Source organism: Coffea arabica, chromosome 5c, assembly GCF_036785885.1.
Source record: "Coffea arabica cultivar ET-39 chromosome 5c, Coffea Arabica ET-39 HiFi, whole genome shotgun sequence".
Classification (NCBI taxonomy): Eukaryota; Viridiplantae; Streptophyta; class Magnoliopsida; order Gentianales; family Rubiaceae; genus Coffea; species Coffea arabica.
In genome coordinates, this window is record NC_092319.1 from 44,756,387 (window position 1) to 44,771,996 (window position 15,610).

The 15,610-nt window shown below is 37.3% G+C and overlaps 2 protein-coding genes across 3 annotated transcripts; one reads left to right on the forward strand and one right to left on the reverse strand.

Annotated features, from left to right (window-relative positions):
- The first annotated feature begins 1,564 nt into the window (after positions 1-1,564).
- LOC113690836 (protein VACUOLELESS1) lies at positions 1,565-9,842 on the forward strand. The gene is made up of 15 exons (XM_027208909.2): positions 1,565-2,466; positions 2,582-2,872; positions 3,882-4,021; positions 5,136-5,241; positions 5,339-5,431; positions 6,218-6,307; positions 6,387-6,500; positions 6,642-6,749; positions 6,887-6,960; positions 7,099-7,153; positions 7,827-8,008; positions 8,371-8,500; positions 8,671-8,773; positions 8,911-9,008; positions 9,297-9,842. Exons 1-15 carry the CDS (start codon positions 1,693-1,695, stop codon positions 9,459-9,461), a joined length of 2,523 nt encoding a protein of 840 aa, XP_027064710.1. The 5' UTR covers positions 1,565-1,692; the 3' UTR covers positions 9,462-9,842.
- A 407-nt stretch (positions 9,843-10,249) lies between these two features.
- On the reverse strand, positions 10,250-15,039 carry LOC113690838 (3-hydroxyisobutyryl-CoA hydrolase-like protein 5). 2 transcript variants are annotated; one of them, XM_027208912.2, is made up of 16 exons: positions 14,637-15,039; positions 14,284-14,356; positions 14,115-14,198; positions 13,952-14,020; positions 13,729-13,792; positions 13,560-13,633; positions 13,367-13,450; positions 13,161-13,245; positions 12,947-13,032; positions 12,258-12,379; positions 12,123-12,183; positions 11,945-12,043; positions 11,042-11,143; positions 10,909-10,950; positions 10,620-10,726; positions 10,250-10,522 (listed from the first exon to the last, which is right to left on the reverse strand). In XM_027208912.2, the coding sequence occupies exons 2-16, from the start codon at positions 14,314-14,316 to the stop codon at positions 10,477-10,479; spliced, it is 1,158 nt and encodes a 385-aa protein (XP_027064713.2). In that variant the 5' UTR covers positions 14,317-14,356; positions 14,637-15,039; the 3' UTR covers positions 10,250-10,476. The 2 variants fall into 2 exon arrangements, with proteins under 2 accessions (XP_027064713.2, XP_027064714.1); XM_027208913.2 differs by having other exon boundaries at positions 14,297-14,356; positions 14,637-14,716.
- Between the last annotated feature and the right edge of the window lie 571 nt (positions 15,040-15,610).

Genomic DNA, 15,610 nt, shown 5'->3' on the forward strand with positions numbered 1-15,610 from the left:
AATGCACTAATTGATCTTCCAATGCATGGTTTATACAATCCAACGACGTACCTGAGGAGTGAATTGTCTCCATCGAAGTGATTCAGCAGCATTACAGGGAGGAACCAGTTTCCTTGAATGTCTTATATTAGAAGAAGTGCAACAATTTTGAAATTTACCCTTCAGCTCCTCTATAGCAACAAGCTCGTGATGGTTGGTGAAGACTGAAAAGAGTGATGAGACTAGAAAATTTGCAGCGGTAATAATAACAGTAGTAACAACAAATAATGATTGTAATAGCTAATCATGATGACAGAAACAGGACCATGCATGAACAAACCAAACCCTGGTATGCATGCTCTTGTTAACTGTCAATTGATTGATGTTTTCTCGTATGCATGGTGAGTAAGTATACACATCAATTATTCAAATAAGCCTTTTCCTTTTTTCTTCTTTGTTTTTGCCTTTTTCCACAAAATATTTGAACGCCAAATTGTTAAGCACCATCAAGAAAAAAGTCTCTGGTGCCCAAAGCTGATTAGCATTGTTCATATTCCCTTTTTCTACCACCCGACACATTCCTCGCCAGACGACTCATATTTGATGGAAATCAAACTAACTAGAGCTTTCTTACTATGACTGCACGTAGTTGAACAAACTATCGGATTACAACTACAAAATCAAGATGCAAAAATGTGGTAATATATATGTAGGAAGAGGAGCGTGATCTTAACCAAATTGGAGGAACCTGCGAAGGCTTCAACTTTTGGAGTAGGTGTCACGTAAGGGTCGGAAGCAGCGGCGCATGGTTTAGACTTGAGACCGCACACATGAGCTAATAATTTCATCTTTTGCAAGAAGGGGATGGATCTGTTAAAATTCGATCCCACCACTACTTTCTTCGGTCAAAAAACTTAATTAATAATAAAATTTCTTCCACTGGAATTATGAAAACTTAGGTCCCATTTCGATTGCTATTTTTTAGAGATTTTATCAACAAAAAAAAATTATTATACCGATTTGATATATATGAAGTAAATGATGATGAATGAAAAACGTATTCACGACAAAGTTAAAAATTTTTCTACGAAAAAACTACAATCTAAACATCAACTTAACGAAGAATTAGGACCCACGTGTTCAGCTAACTTTTTTTTTCTCCTTTTATATGTATTAAAAAATGTTTTCAGATAAATCTTAAGAGGAACGGCAATTCCAGACCAAAAATAATACCTTCTTTTTTTAAAATAAAAATAATGCCTTCAAACATGGAAATTTTTTTGTTGAATTTTATAAATCAGCCGTTGGTATATTATTTAAAAAATTATACGTTTAATCACTTTTTACTTTTAAGTACTTTTTTTTATTTTACATATATCATACGAACAAAAAATAAAAAAAAAAGAAAAAAATGCACCCGTGGCCATTACCAATTGGTCCAATTCAAGGGGAACTTCGGCTCAAGGAATTTTATCATGCAGTACATTCTTTCTTTTCCTTCCTGGAGGACAAAATTAAGACAAAATTTTACTCCCCGACCCGTAGTTTTTACTATATTCTTTTAGAACCCCCGATTTTTCTTGAACTTTCTTTTCCTGTTTTTTTGTCCTTCTCTTTCCTACAGCACTCTCCAGTCTATCAAATTTCTCAGCGATCACATCTACTAAATTTCCGACCTTGACTGATCGCCGGCCACTGGTAACCACCGCAATCATGGCCGCAGTCTCAGTGGCGGCGGAATGGCAGCTCCTCTACAACCGCTACTACCGGAAACCCGAACTGTACCAAATGCAATGGAAGCATGTGGACCTCACGCGGAACAAGGTCGCCTGCGCACCCTTCGGCGGTCCTATCGCAGCTATCCGCGACGACGCCAAAATCGTCCAGCTCTACTCCGAATCCGCCCTCCGGAAACTCCGTATCTTCAACTCTGCCGGCGTCCAGATCTCCGAAACTGTCTGGAGAAACGCCGGCGGACGGTTAATTGGCATGGCGTGGTCCGACGACTTAAAATTAATTTGCATAACCCAAGATGGCACCGTTTATTGCTACTCCTTCCACGCTGAGCTCATCAAGACCCTATCCCTTGGTCAAGACGGATTAAAACACAGCATTGTGGAGTGCGTTTTCTGGGGAAACGGCGTCGTATGCATCAATGAAGCCGTCGAGCTCTACTGCATACCCGATTTTAATAATCCGAGCCCAATAAGGCTGGCGGATACGGGTTTGGAAGATATGCCGTTGTGTATGGCCGTGATCGAGCCACAATATACGATGTCGGGAAATGTGGAGGTTTTGTTAGGGGTTTCGGATTCTGTGATGGTTGTAGAGGAAGATGGGGTGCAGCAGACTGGCGCCGAAATTGGGCCAATTCAGAAAATGGTGGTTTCCAGAAATGGAAAGCTTATAGCTTCCTTCACTCATGATGGAAGGCTTCTTGTACTCTCCTCGGATTTTTCCAACATTATTTTCGAGTACACTTGTGAGGTAAGGCTGTCTAGCCTGCTGCTTACATGATTATTTGTTTTTTTTTTCGCTGTATTGCCAATTAAACGTTCGATCGGAAAAATGTTGAATTGGAAATATTTTTTGTTGTTTGTAGTCAGCATTGCCTCCTGAGCAGTTAGCTTGGTGTGGAATGGATAGCGTGTTGCTTTACTGGGATGATATGCTTTTGATGGTTGGTCCTTATGGAGATCCAGTTCGCCACCTTTATGATGAACCGATTGTGCTTATTCCGGAATGTGATGGTGTGAGGATACTTTCCAATACTAATATGGAGTTCCTGCAACGTGTTCCGGATTCTACTGTATCCATTTTTCAAATCGGTAGTACACAGCCTGCTGCTTTACTATATGATGCCTTGGATCACTTTGACCGCCGAAGTGCTAAGGTGAGGGTCTCCTTTGTCAGAGTTTCTCAACGTGTGTTCATGTGTTCTAGATATATAAGGCTGAAAAGATTTTACAGTAGTAGGTTTGTCTTAAGGATCTGTTTGCTGTTAGGTAAACAGGGAAATATGTGAGGAACGTAGCTGGATCACTTTTCCTGTTTGTATATCTAATTTTGAGTATCATACGCATCATTGAAGAAAGAAAATGTTCTAATGGAAAAGAAGAGTTTTTTCAACCCTTTTGTTTATATGCATGGTTTTGGTGATTAGACTGTAATTTGATCCTCCTTCATTTGGGAAGTTATGCGGCTATATGGTGTTTTCCTAGGAGCCGCTTCAAGAATAATATTATGTTTTGTGAAATCATTTTCTGCAAAGGCACCTATTGCTAAGTGGCTTAAACTGCTTACTAATCGAGAATTGATCATTAAATGGCAACTATCCTACTGCTGATTAGCAAGGCGTCTGCTTTTGAGGATAAAGAAGAAATGAGGCTACTTTGGTACCCTGCTTCAGTTGTTTCATAGTTTCCTGCTGGTCTCCTCTTCTCATTTCTCTGCCTTTGCTTACTTTCACTATAGTTAGCAATTTTCGGATAATGTTCTTTTAGTAAGTAGAGCCTAGACACACCGCAAATGCTCCATAAATTGGAAATGTATTGTTACGGCAGTAGAAGACTAGAAGTCGATCTGTATTTGTGTTCTATACTTGGATAGAATATTTTCATTATACACGTGTCTTAGAGTGCTGTTGCTTCTTTGTAAATGCCTTGTTAGTTTATTAACAATTTTCAGAGACTTGTACAGCTAAATGTCTTCTCTTCATGAATACACACAGTATTTTCCATGTCCTTGCATCATGAGAGCGTTGTTTTCTCAGTTTTGTGCTAAATCTTCGAGCAATATGTGTTCATCAGATGTTCCAGTGCAAGAATGGAATACTATGGTATTGTAACAGTATAATTTTGTTATCCATACAAAGAAATCTCAACAATGAAATTTTCTTCCAGGCAGATGAAAATTTGAGACTTATTCGCTCTTCGTTGCCTGGGGCTGTTGAAGCTTGTATAGATGCTGCAAGTCATGAATTTGATATTTCACAACAACGAGCGTTACTCAGATCTGCAAGCTATGGCCAAGCCTTTTGCAGGTCAGTGGTTATAATCTTATTGCAGTATGTGAACATCAAATGTCATCTATGATGAGAAAATTGGGTTTAGGCTTGAGAGTGTCGTCTTTAATTTAATGCCTCACATGGATGAGCTATTCAAATTATCTTCTTTCCATTTGTCTTATGTATGAAAACTGTATGTACTTCAACACAATCAATTATATAAGCTAGTGGGAAAGACACAAACCAATATGTGCATACTAGAAGAAAAATGTATTAGAAATTAGCAAGGTGTGGAAGTTATTGGAAGTTACCATAAGTTCATGGTTTTCTGTTGGTCTTTTTGTTGTAAATAACAATCAATGATGTATAAATGGAAATCTGAAAAGTGACATAAATGATAACACCAATGCCCTCATGCCTTTGCTGTATCTATGGTATATATGGATGATTAAGCGTCAGGCTGTGGGTAATGTTTTGTGTCTTACCCTTAATATTTTCAATACTAGCAGATGACATCTCTTCTTAATTAAGACTCTTAACTTTTTCTTTGATTGTTTACTCAGGTGCTCTTCTTTGTTTTTCTACACCCCAGTCAAATATTAAAAAATTTGCATATTGTTAAGGTGTTCTATATTATTGACTGAGAAAAACCAAAGTTTCTATGTCCACGTTTGAATACTTTATGTTGCTTCACATCATATGGTTCATGCATTTTTTAAATCTATTACCTAGACTTACACCCCTTCATTACAGTCCCTTTTACATGGAAAGGGAGATAAAAAAATTGGATTGTTTAATGCCTTGAAACAAGAAATATTGGATTATTCCATTCAGTTTCACTAGGTATGCAAACAGTGTAAAAATAGGTAGAGGCTATGATGACATGCAACAAGTGTATACAAAACTTGCTGCTACTTTGCTTGATATTTTCCAACCTGACGTTTCTCATTCTGAGATTGAAATTAATAAATAAATGCATTTATATTCATATATTGTACTCAGCAAGCTAGAGAAATGAAGGATAAAATGGAGTTGTTTCTTTCTTTTACCCGTGCCACAAAACTTCAGTTGGATCTCTTTTCCATGCTGCTGGAAGAAAATTGTTTTTCTGATTCTTGTCTTGATAATGATAACCAGTTGGCTTTGGCAGCCAATTTCAGCGCAATCGCATCCGTGATACGTCTAGAACTTTACGAGTTCTGAATGCTGTACGCCACCCTGATGTCGGGATTCCACTCAGTATTCAACAGTATAAGGTCCTTCTTGCTTCACATGTTAATTTTTTTTGGAATTTTTAACTATTTTCTATAATTGTTGAAGGCTATCAAGTTGTCTTTCTCTGTCTCCTATCAGTTGCTTACACCATCAGTTCTGATTGGACGTCTGATTAATGCTCATCAGCACCTTATAGCTTTGCGGATATCAGAATATTTAGGGATAAATCAAGTAAGTTATGATGTTGTTTCTGTTATCAGTATATTGCATTTGACTTTTTCCTGTAAGCTGAAAAGGGCGAATCTATTGGTAAACTTATTTCATCCAAGCCAAGTCTGTGTTCTGTATGTGACGACAGTATATAACTATACCATTTTTTTGTTCTTTTCACATGTTAGTAATCTATCGTGTGTTTATTCTCTTTTATTTTTTGAACTCAATGATATCTTTTCATTCTTTCATTTGCATCATGTGCAGGAATTAATAGGAGCCTGTAGGGTATATTCTTCTGCGGTTTATTGGATTTTCAGTGCACTAACTTTTCTTTGTTAAGAGCCCATTCAATGTCATGATTCATTTTGTAGGTTAATAGTACTTTGTCACTGTTTGGCCTCAAAGTTTTCCGATCTGATTTGTGTTGAGGGCGGATGTTTTGTTGGGTTTAAGATAGTGAAGTTGTACTTGGTGTGATACGTTGACTTCTTCTTTTCACCCTTCCTATTACCCTCAACACTTCATTTTTTGAATCTTTCTTCTCATATTCATTATTTGATCTTGATTATGTGATGAAAATAGTTTTTGCAAGCTTGCAGAAATGGCTTTAGATAGAATGATCACAAACAAGAAAGGATAGATAGAATGGTCTACTTCAACTATTTGTTTGTGCTAAATTATAAAACTACAACTGCTCCAAATCCACTTTTATTTTAATTCTTTATATGGGTTATTTTTCTTTTCACGTAGCATATGATTCCATACTAGGCTTTGTCCTGCTTACTCTTTTGGGATTTTCTGCAGGAAGTCGTCATCATGCATTGGGCGTGTAACAAAATAACTTCTTCATTGGCAATCCCCGATGCTGATCTCCTTCAAATCTTGCTCGATAAGGTCTTTGTTCAGATTTAGTAATTTCTACAATCTTTTCTGCTCATAATGTGTGGCTTAATCAATTGTTTGGCAATTGCAGTTGAAGTTGTGCAAAGGTATATCTTATGCGGCAGTTGCTGCCCATGCTGATAAGAGTGGCCGCAGGAAATTAGCCGCCATGCTAGTTGAACACGAACCTTGTTCCTCCAAGCAGGTTCCTTTGTATTTTCCTTGTATAGTTCTTTTGTGAAGTATGCTTGCTATTTTTTTTTTTTTTACCATGTTGGTATCTTCAATGTGCCTTGCGGTTTCTAGATGACTGCTGTGCTTTTTCTTCTGCATGATGCTTGGTTAGGTTCCTCTCTTGCTTAGGATCGGAGAAGAAGTTACTGCTCTAGCCAAGGCAACTGAAAGTGGAGATACTGATCTTGTTTATCTTGTCCTGTTTCATATCTGGCAGAAGGTGCTTGATTACTTTAAGAGTAGTATTTTATCCCTCAATAAATGTTTATTTTATTATTGAGGAGTACTAACTTGTCAAACAAAGAATATCCATCACGTGATGACATTTTGTTTGTCCCTTTACTGCTAATGTTCCAGGGACCAACTATGGAGTTTCATAGAACAATACATGCCAGGTCACTGGCACGTGATTTATTCATATGCTATGCAAGGTATGTGTGTTCAGTGGGTTTAGTTTTGTTTTGTCCTCTTTCTGCTGCTTCAAATTTATAGTTGACATAATACATGAAATTCTTTTCTTTTCTATGGTGTCAAAGTTGTAGTAATACTGGCATCTTTTTGTTCTTCAGGTGCTATAACCATGAATTCCTGAAGAATTTTTTCATATCGACTGGAGAAATTCAGGTTAGTTTAGATTAGCTTACTATCAAGGGTTAGTTTTCATTCTTTTCGGAATTAAAATAATGTGTTTGGATAGGAGTGAATTTGAAGTCTTATTTGGAATAATTACTGTAGCACTTTTTGTGATGTGATGCATATGAGATGAAAAGGTGGTTGGGAAGATAAAAGGGTGTCTTGGAAAACGTGTTTGTGATGCAGGCAAATAATTTTTGTGCAAATGTTACCTATAATGTAAGAAATAATTCTATAGCGTTGTTGTATGTTATGTCAACTGGGTTCAGTTGAGAGCTGTCACCAATCGTGACTCTTCCTGTTTAATGATGCTTGAACTCATGGTTGGATTATAAATAAAATTTTGTTTGTCAACCACTGGCTGACATTTCGTTTGTATCTCCAATATTTAGTGAGAGAGAAACTATTTTAGTAACTTAGCAGCTGCAATTCCATGGAGGCTGTTATGATGTGTGGGAAATTTTGTATCAAAACACGAATTACATGAGATTTTTCATTGTTGGGGTGCAATATAAATTGATTTAAATTGTTGAAGCATCCAGCTTTTACTGCTTGTTGTCGATGTATACATGATAGTTTTCTGCGTTTTGTTGCCTCAGTAATTGAGGTTATATTCCTTCCTTCAAAGGTGATACAACAGTTCAAGGTTATATCATTTTTCTAGGATGCGGCTTTTCTAATGTGGAAAGAGTCATGGGAATTGGCAAAGAACCCAATGGCAAGCAGGGGATCTCCCCTTCAGGGTCCTCGGATAAAGCTCATTGAGAATGTGCAGAAACTTTTCTCTGAAACCAGGGAACATGTTTTTGAGTCAAAGGCAGCTGAAGAGCATGCAAAGTTGTTGAGGTGACATTTCATCCAGCACATTAGAATATGATCATTTTTTGACTTCCTCTGCCAAGCTCTTGTTAATCGATATGAAGCTTCAAGTTTGAGGTTATTGCCACATTGTGCTGTTAGTTGCTTTATTATGAGAGTGACACCAGAGATGATGCTTGCATTGCATACGTCAATTAGCATATTAGCTTTAGATAAAAACTTCTTTTGCTACTGTTAGACACACATGACAGTTTGTACTAGGAGGCTACCAAACAAAGTCCTCTTGTCCTGTGGACCATAAAGCTGTATATTTTTTCATTTGATTTGAAAAATATATTTTGATTTCTTCTGCTCTTTGGATGGTAATGCTCGATGTGTATTAACTGCAGGATGCAACAAGAGTTGGAGGTCACCACAAAGCAGCCTATTTTTGTGGATTCAAGCATCAGTGATACAATTCGAACATGTATTGTACTGGGAAATCATCGGGCTGCTCTGAAAGTTAAAACAGAATTTAAGGTCTGAAAATGTTTGTATTTTCATTTCCTTCTATTAATTGGATAAGATTACACGTGAAGGAAGATGTTGGGATGATACATCTCTTCCTTTCTCATGGACTGTCATGTTAGTTATCATGCACTTTCTCAATCTGGACATTGTGATTATGAAACTTGTGTAAAATGATTTAGGTTTCGGAGAAGCGTTGGTATTGGCTTAAAGTATTTGCTTTGGCAACAATCAGGGATTGGGATGCTCTGGAGAAATTCTCAAAGGAGAAAAGACCACCCATTGGTAAGCTGAAAACGTGTGTCCAGAAGCATTTACAATACCTTTTTTGACTTTGTTTGTCTTGAAGTATATGCGGTGGCATATGATATTCCTTTAATTTGATGAACTCCCTCATCCCCTCCATTTCCTTCCATTTGTAGGCTATCGACCATTTGTGGAGGCATGTATTGATGCTGATGAGAAAGGTGAAGCTCTTAAATACATACCAAAGCTGTCTGATCCTAGGGAGAGAGCTGAGGTAAGCATGGCTGGGATTTATATTCAGTGTGACTGCATGATGTGTCCATTACATATGTTTTTCCTTATAGTATACATTTTATTTTCTTTTTTAGTTGCCCTATCAAATGTGGAAATGGTATACCATTTACTATAGAGTCAAATCACCGTTTAATGTTAGTAGCTGGTTTGAAAAATGATTTCAAACAAAGAAGAAAAGACAGATACTCATAAGGGGAGGCATTTGTTTTGTTTTGCCATTATGCATCGTTTTCAACAATTAATAAAAAATTTTGACATCCATGAGCAGGCTTATGCTCGAATTGGAATGGCAAAGGAAGCTGCTGATGCTGCATCTCAGGCTAAGGATAATGAATTACTAGGTCGATTGAAATTGACCTTCTCGCAGAATGCAGCAGCTTCATCAATATTTGATACCCTTCGAGATCGGTTGTCCTTCCAGGGGGTTTCTTAGTTTTGCTCTTTCGGCTCTGGCATTTCACCTCTTCGTTGATTTTGGAAGTATGGAGCTGAGTGATGGCGTTTGTTAATATGTTGATATCATGGTTAATGTTATGAAGCTTCCAGAGCGAGCATGTGACAGGCTGCTTGCTTGTTCTGGTGACCACCCTGTCAAAGAGCCTGATTACTGCCCTTGTATCTTCTTCTTTTAAGCTATTGCAGTCTATGAAAGAACACGTACAAACCAATTGGTTTAGCTTCACTGTGGGCAGCGGGCAGCTCGCTTTGATGCATAGTTTTTGCCAATGTAATGTTAACATCAGTTTGTAAACAAAACACAACATGAACGGTATAATATGGCTTGCAACCGCTCAGTGTGGCTTTTAGTTATTTATATACGTGTTATTGCAAGCCTTCTGTTATTTTGCAATTTATTCATCCGTTCTGTAATCTACTCATTCGTTTACTTCATCTGCTAATCAGAAATGAGCAGCTTATGATGCCAACGCTCTCTGTGGTATAAACTTTCAAATTGCTACTTCATCCTCCCCCGTTTTCCCATAGCATTTAATATGCAATCGTAAAGATGCAACGAAGAGCACTTCTCTATACGAAATTGTAAAGATGCGAGTCATTACGACGTCCCGGGAGGATCCGTTTCTACTGTCTTGAGACCCGGTTCAAGGCTCAGCTGACCTCACTAGAAAAAGGTTGGAATAAGCCTTTTCAATGACTTGATATTGTTGCTAATCAACCCTATAAACTGATAAAATCTGGTGCTCCGTCATGGAAGAGGATGAGTTTTGTGTCTGATACAATCTGGTGCTCATTTATGTAAGAGAATGCAATTTTTGTCTCATGTTATTGCAGTGGTTTAAACGAATACATTTTTTGAGCTAGAAACCCTGGAAGAGCAAGGCAAAATACCAGCGCTCATAAATGTGTGGAAACAGGGAAAAGTATGTTATGTGGCTCGGACGGTCGAGAGGCTATTTCAGATGGTAGCCAAAAAAACTTTGGTTCATCGCTCACTTTGGAACTGCATAAACTGAATTCTCGTATTTTCCTTCCCACCTGTGAATCAGATTAAAATGCAACGATGAAAATAATAACAGAAACTAGCGGAACCAAGTTATTAGCTGTTCAGGGTCGAAGGCATGCAAAACAAAACCTGCAATCTTCTCTTTCTGGAATCTTGAGCTCCAAATCTTCTTCAAATGGTTGGAATACAACATTGACTCTCTCATCACCCACTCTATCAAAAGTTGAAGGATCCCACTGTTATTTAAGGAAGGCATGGCAGCAATATCTTGGTCAGCATTCTCATTTTGATACAGCAAGAGTTCTTGTAACACAGACGGCACAGAGGGAGGGAAAAAGGATAAAAGATGGTTGCATTGGAACATTCAAGAATGTTTGTGTGTGTGTGTGTGTGAGAGAGAGAGAGAGAGGGAACATACTTTTGGAGAGTTATCCTTGTCAATTGTAAGAGCTCTGATACCCTTTAGAAGAAACGAGAGTAGACTTCAGAGGTAGAAAGCAACACATCACTTTCTGTTGTTGCACTATAAAACTGAAGTAGCAAGATATTACCTCATAAACATCACCGGATATTGCCGTACGAAGAATGTTCATAGTGAGACGAAACTCTTTTTTCAGGCATTCAGGCAGTGACTGTTTCCTTCCTTCTCGGATCTAGAAATTGTTTAGTACCGATTTTAGAGCAGAGAGGATACAGCAAAGTTGAGAAATTGCAATATGAAAACTATCAAATAGTAGAAGCTTCAGACAAAGCTGTACAACTTATAACTCAAGCAGCAAAACGTTATTCACGAGTTCAATTTCTGGTGTTGAATATGGAGAATTCCACGAAATCTTATAAGAACTGAACTAAGAACTTTGAAAGTTACACAAGCCATATGAAGTCTCGCACTGACATGATAATAATCATGTTTTTATTTTGCAACAAGTGTATTCAAGCTTCAAAGATGACTTTGAAAAAGACAAAATCCATCACTGCTACACGGGGATATAAATGTCAAATATTCAAACACATTTTTGTGAAAAATGTACTCCGTTATATTCTCTGAAACAAAACCTGTTTTCTTAACTTCTAAATTACATACGCTCAGTAGGATAACTAGAGTTAAAATTTCAATCTTTCACAAACATTAAAAACTGAAAAGAAATTTACTTTTAGACAGTTGATTTAGCAAGCAGGGAAATGCAAAGAGAAGAATGAGATGCAACTCCCACTGCAATGACCATCCCACATCAAGCACACACAAAAAGATCAAAACAGATAAGAGAAAGAAATCAAGCATGAAGAGAAATGGATGTATAAAGAGAATGAGAAAGGATCACTCAAACTCTCACCAAGAAAAACTGCTGTTCAAATTTTTGATACTTCTAAGTATGTTATATATTTGTACAACTATCCACCAGTTCAGATTAATATCAACTGCTGAAAGAGGAGGTTCTAGGGAATTCCATTACCGATCTCAATGTTATCTTTAATCCTGTCGGAGATGATCTCTTTAATCCTTTAAGCACTGGAACAATCCAACCATTTCCTTCTTTGGTAGCCTCAGCTTCCTGAGATTGACTATGCACATTAGGTCCTGTAATTTTATAACACGCAAGACTTTTTTGAATCATGAATATTATCTCTTACAAGGGATTTTATGATCTCCTCCACAGAATCCTTAGAAAAACAATCATCTATCATTTTTTGTCTGCAAGTAAACCAAACAAGATTAATCCTGTGAACATTTCTGAAATAGTAATGCAGTAAACTGAGATGACTTACTTCTTCAAGACACTTTCTTCATCAATCTGAACATCAGAGGAAAATTCTTCAATGGTAGATTTGACAGCAGTCTCTGCACCATTATTTAAGCTCACCAGGCGTTTCTCCAGTTCAGGCAGTTTCTGGATGCAGAACATGGCTTAAACGTAGTCAACATTTGATATTCTAACTTACTGGACAAATCTGATGCAACTAACAATGTGTCTTATCCATTTGAGGGATTCTAACAGATGATGGATAAGGATTTGATAAGCAATAGAGCCAATCTGGTATTTAGCAAAGAATGTCTATTGTCTAAGACAATAATAATCTTTAGTTAATAGTGTCTTCCTTTTTTTTTGGATTAATAATGTCACGTATTGGATAAGACACTAAGATGGACTGACAACAGTTCCTCTTTCCCTTGACTTCCTGACCATGGATCCTCTCTCCCTCAACTTCTTTTACCTCTCCCCCTCCAAACAACTGAGGGGATATATCCCATTTTCCTAATCAACCCCCCGCTTAGTCGCTATATGAGCCCTTAAATTACTATTATGGAGCACTCAAGGAACTAAAAGGTGTGTTGTCATGAGGAAGCTTGTTGCTTTTACAATCAGAAAAAAGATTTCCCAGGAACATGCTCCTTCAACTACTCAATCTGACACAGGACTAAAGTACCTAAAACAACTTTAAAATTTGCAATGTACCTCGGAGGGGACAAAATGCGTAGCCAATCCAGCGGCAACCAACTCTTTACCACTCAGCCTTGCCCCTGTTAGGGCCAAGTATTCCCCTGCATATGAAGTTCCACTTAGAAAGTTGAAGTTGACCTTATTGTTCTTACGACACATGCAGAAGGAAAAACACTTCAACTATTGGATACATAATGTGTAATGAAAATCTGGTCTAGTTGAACCTTACCTAGATGCCCAGGGAGACGTGAAAGCATGTACGAAAACCCACAATCAGTGTGAAACCCAATACTTGCTTCTGGAGTGGCAAAAACCTGTAATAAACATGCTCAAAACTCATCATGGAAAGAAAGGAGAATGAAATAGAGAGAAGAAATAGAGCTTCCTACAGCCAAATGATCAGGAAAGTATCTATGAATCACATTTGATACTAACAGCTTTTTCTGTGACTACAGAAAACTTCAACGGGACCATCAAAGATGCACCTCCCCCCATGGAAATTCCTTGAACAAGAGCAACCTGCCAAAAATATCCACAAGCAGGATTGGAAATGCCAAAATGTGGGCTTCACAAATTCTTCCAGAACAATAACTTCTTGCCAACAAATGCTCCATGAAATTAAAGCAACCTGTGTTTTCTTATAAGTGTGAATGTGGTAGCAAAGCCAATACATCCTGTAGACCACTTCAAGACACGAATCCCCTGACAATTGACAAAGAGAAATACTGATGCATAAGTTAACTTGAAAGTGAAAATACAATCTTGCAAGCATTACAGTATCAGCAGAAAATGATTACTCGAGGTCCTGCCATCATAAAACATTCTCAAATCCCCACCAGCAGAAAAGGCACGGCCAGCACCCTGTGTACACAAGCAGTTTTATACAGTTTCTTTTCAGCAAAACTCCTTAACTTGAAGTCTTTCAGTCCTATATTTAATTTATCAAATTCTCCTTGAGGCAACATTTTGCTAAATAGACTATGATTGTAGAGAGTCAACATTTTGAAAGATAATACTTGCCTTAATCAGTATGAGTTCTGCATTGTCATCTTTTTCCCACTTTTCCAAGTACTGAGCAAGTAAAGACACCTAAAGCAAGAGAATTTGAATGACCCTCGAGTAGAAAAGGCAACGTAACAATTCAGAAATCATGCTACTAGCAATCAAGAAGCATCCAACTTACCACCCTCGATGAAATCACATTCAATTGGCGAGGCCTGTTCAAGGTAATCAATCTCACGTGGCTCATTTCTTCAGCAAGAACGACCTGATCATTATTGATAAAATCATATTGCTAATTAAAATTCTCCGTTACAGACTTAAATATGGAGGGAAGTAAAAAAATAAACTACCTCTTCATCTTGGCTGTTTACTTGTTGAGCCATCTAAATTATCCCTCAGCTAAGCCTCTCAAAGCAAGAAGAGCTACAATTGCAATAAAGAGTCAAAAAGGAAACATTTAGGAAAAAGGGAGCATAAACCATGAAGAAACTTAAACAAAATATCAAACATATTATCCGAAACAGATCAAATTTATACTGCAGCCCAAACAAAACAAGGACAAGAAAAGTAGAAAGAAGGCATTGTAGCTTCAAAGTTAATCATCCAACAACAGCAAATAAATTCAAGAACACTAATTCTCTTAGATTCTGCGCAATTCATAATAAAAACCATTTCTTGAAATAATCAGAATCATTTAGCTTACCTTTAGTAGCCTGTGGAGATTAAGGCTCTGTTCTGTTCTACAATTTCGAGAAGCGAAGCAGACTGCAGAACCCGGATTTTAAAATGGTGAAGATTAATGTAGGCCTTGATTTTTAGCTAGCTCGGTTGGTTGGTAGCTACCCAACTATTCTCATCAGTGTCAATTTTATGTGTACCTATTGTGGGATCTTTCTTCCCCTTTTTCAACAGCTAAGTTTCTTTTCCTTCTGCTGCACCTACCACGTTTCCCCCACTTCCATCCATCCATCCATCCTACCTATGTTGTTTTGCACTGTGCAAAAATGATTTTTTTTTTTTCACATAGCTAATTGGGTGATCGATGTGATGTTATCAGTATACCAACCTAATCAGATGTAATGATGTGAGGTTTAGTTGAATCATGTGATTTCCAAAACCACTCATTCCTGTCTTTATATTCTAATAAGGAAAAAACTAACAAAAAGTTTATAACTTTACAGTTCATGCTAACAGTGGCTTTTTTTTTTACCTCCATATGCAATGAGACCTCAGCAATTCTGCTGACTCGTTATTATTTTCAGTGTTTAAAAAGAAAAAAAAATTAAATTTAATTTAAAATTAAGCCTCAATTTTTGCACATATATAATATATCATCATACATCCTGACTTGCTTCTGTGTATACTGACAGTCACAATTATAAGAAAGATTAATCGGTTTATTTATGTGAATTGGAATGACTTAATACATGCAAAAGATTTAGAATTTATTTTATATATATATATTGACTTGCTAATGAAAGAAGATTAATTTGTTTATTTCTGTAAATAAATAAGAATCTGAAAAAAATGAAGGGAGGAGGGGGTTTGGGCCATGCCAGCAGCTGCCGTGTGATTGTTTGTGGTTGTGCTGGATATTCGATGGGGCTAGACCTCAACACAGTATTCTGACGTAGAGCCCAATTATGAATTTTTGATGTTAAACCACAACTGTAAGCT

What these genes read in the sequence shown, in the direction of transcription:
- LOC113690838 (XM_027208912.2), bottom strand. Translation starts at nt 14,316, where the DNA reads ATGGCTCAACAAGTAAACAGCCAAGATGAAGAG. An exon ending in CTGTAGTCACAGAAAAAGCT is followed by an intron (nt 13,246 to 13,366) that starts GTTAGTATCAAA and finishes TGTTTATTACAG; the next exon opens with GTTTTTGCCACTCCAGAAGC. An exon ending in CGCATTTTGTCCCCTCCGAG is followed by an intron (nt 12,380 to 12,946) that starts GTACATTGCAAA and finishes TTCTGCATCCAG; the next exon opens with AAACTGCCTGAACTGGAGAA.
- LOC113690836 (XM_027208909.2), top strand. Translation starts at nt 1,693, where the DNA reads ATGGCCGCAGTCTCAGTGGCGGCGGAATGGCAGCTCCTCTACAACCGC. An exon ending in TATCGACTGGAGAAATTCAG is followed by an intron (nt 7,154 to 7,826) that starts GTTAGTTTAGAT and finishes TCATTTTTCTAG; the next exon opens with GATGCGGCTTTTCTAATGTG. An exon ending in ATCCTAGGGAGAGAGCTGAG is followed by an intron (nt 9,009 to 9,296) that starts GTAAGCATGGCT and finishes ATCCATGAGCAG; the next exon opens with GCTTATGCTCGAATTGGAAT.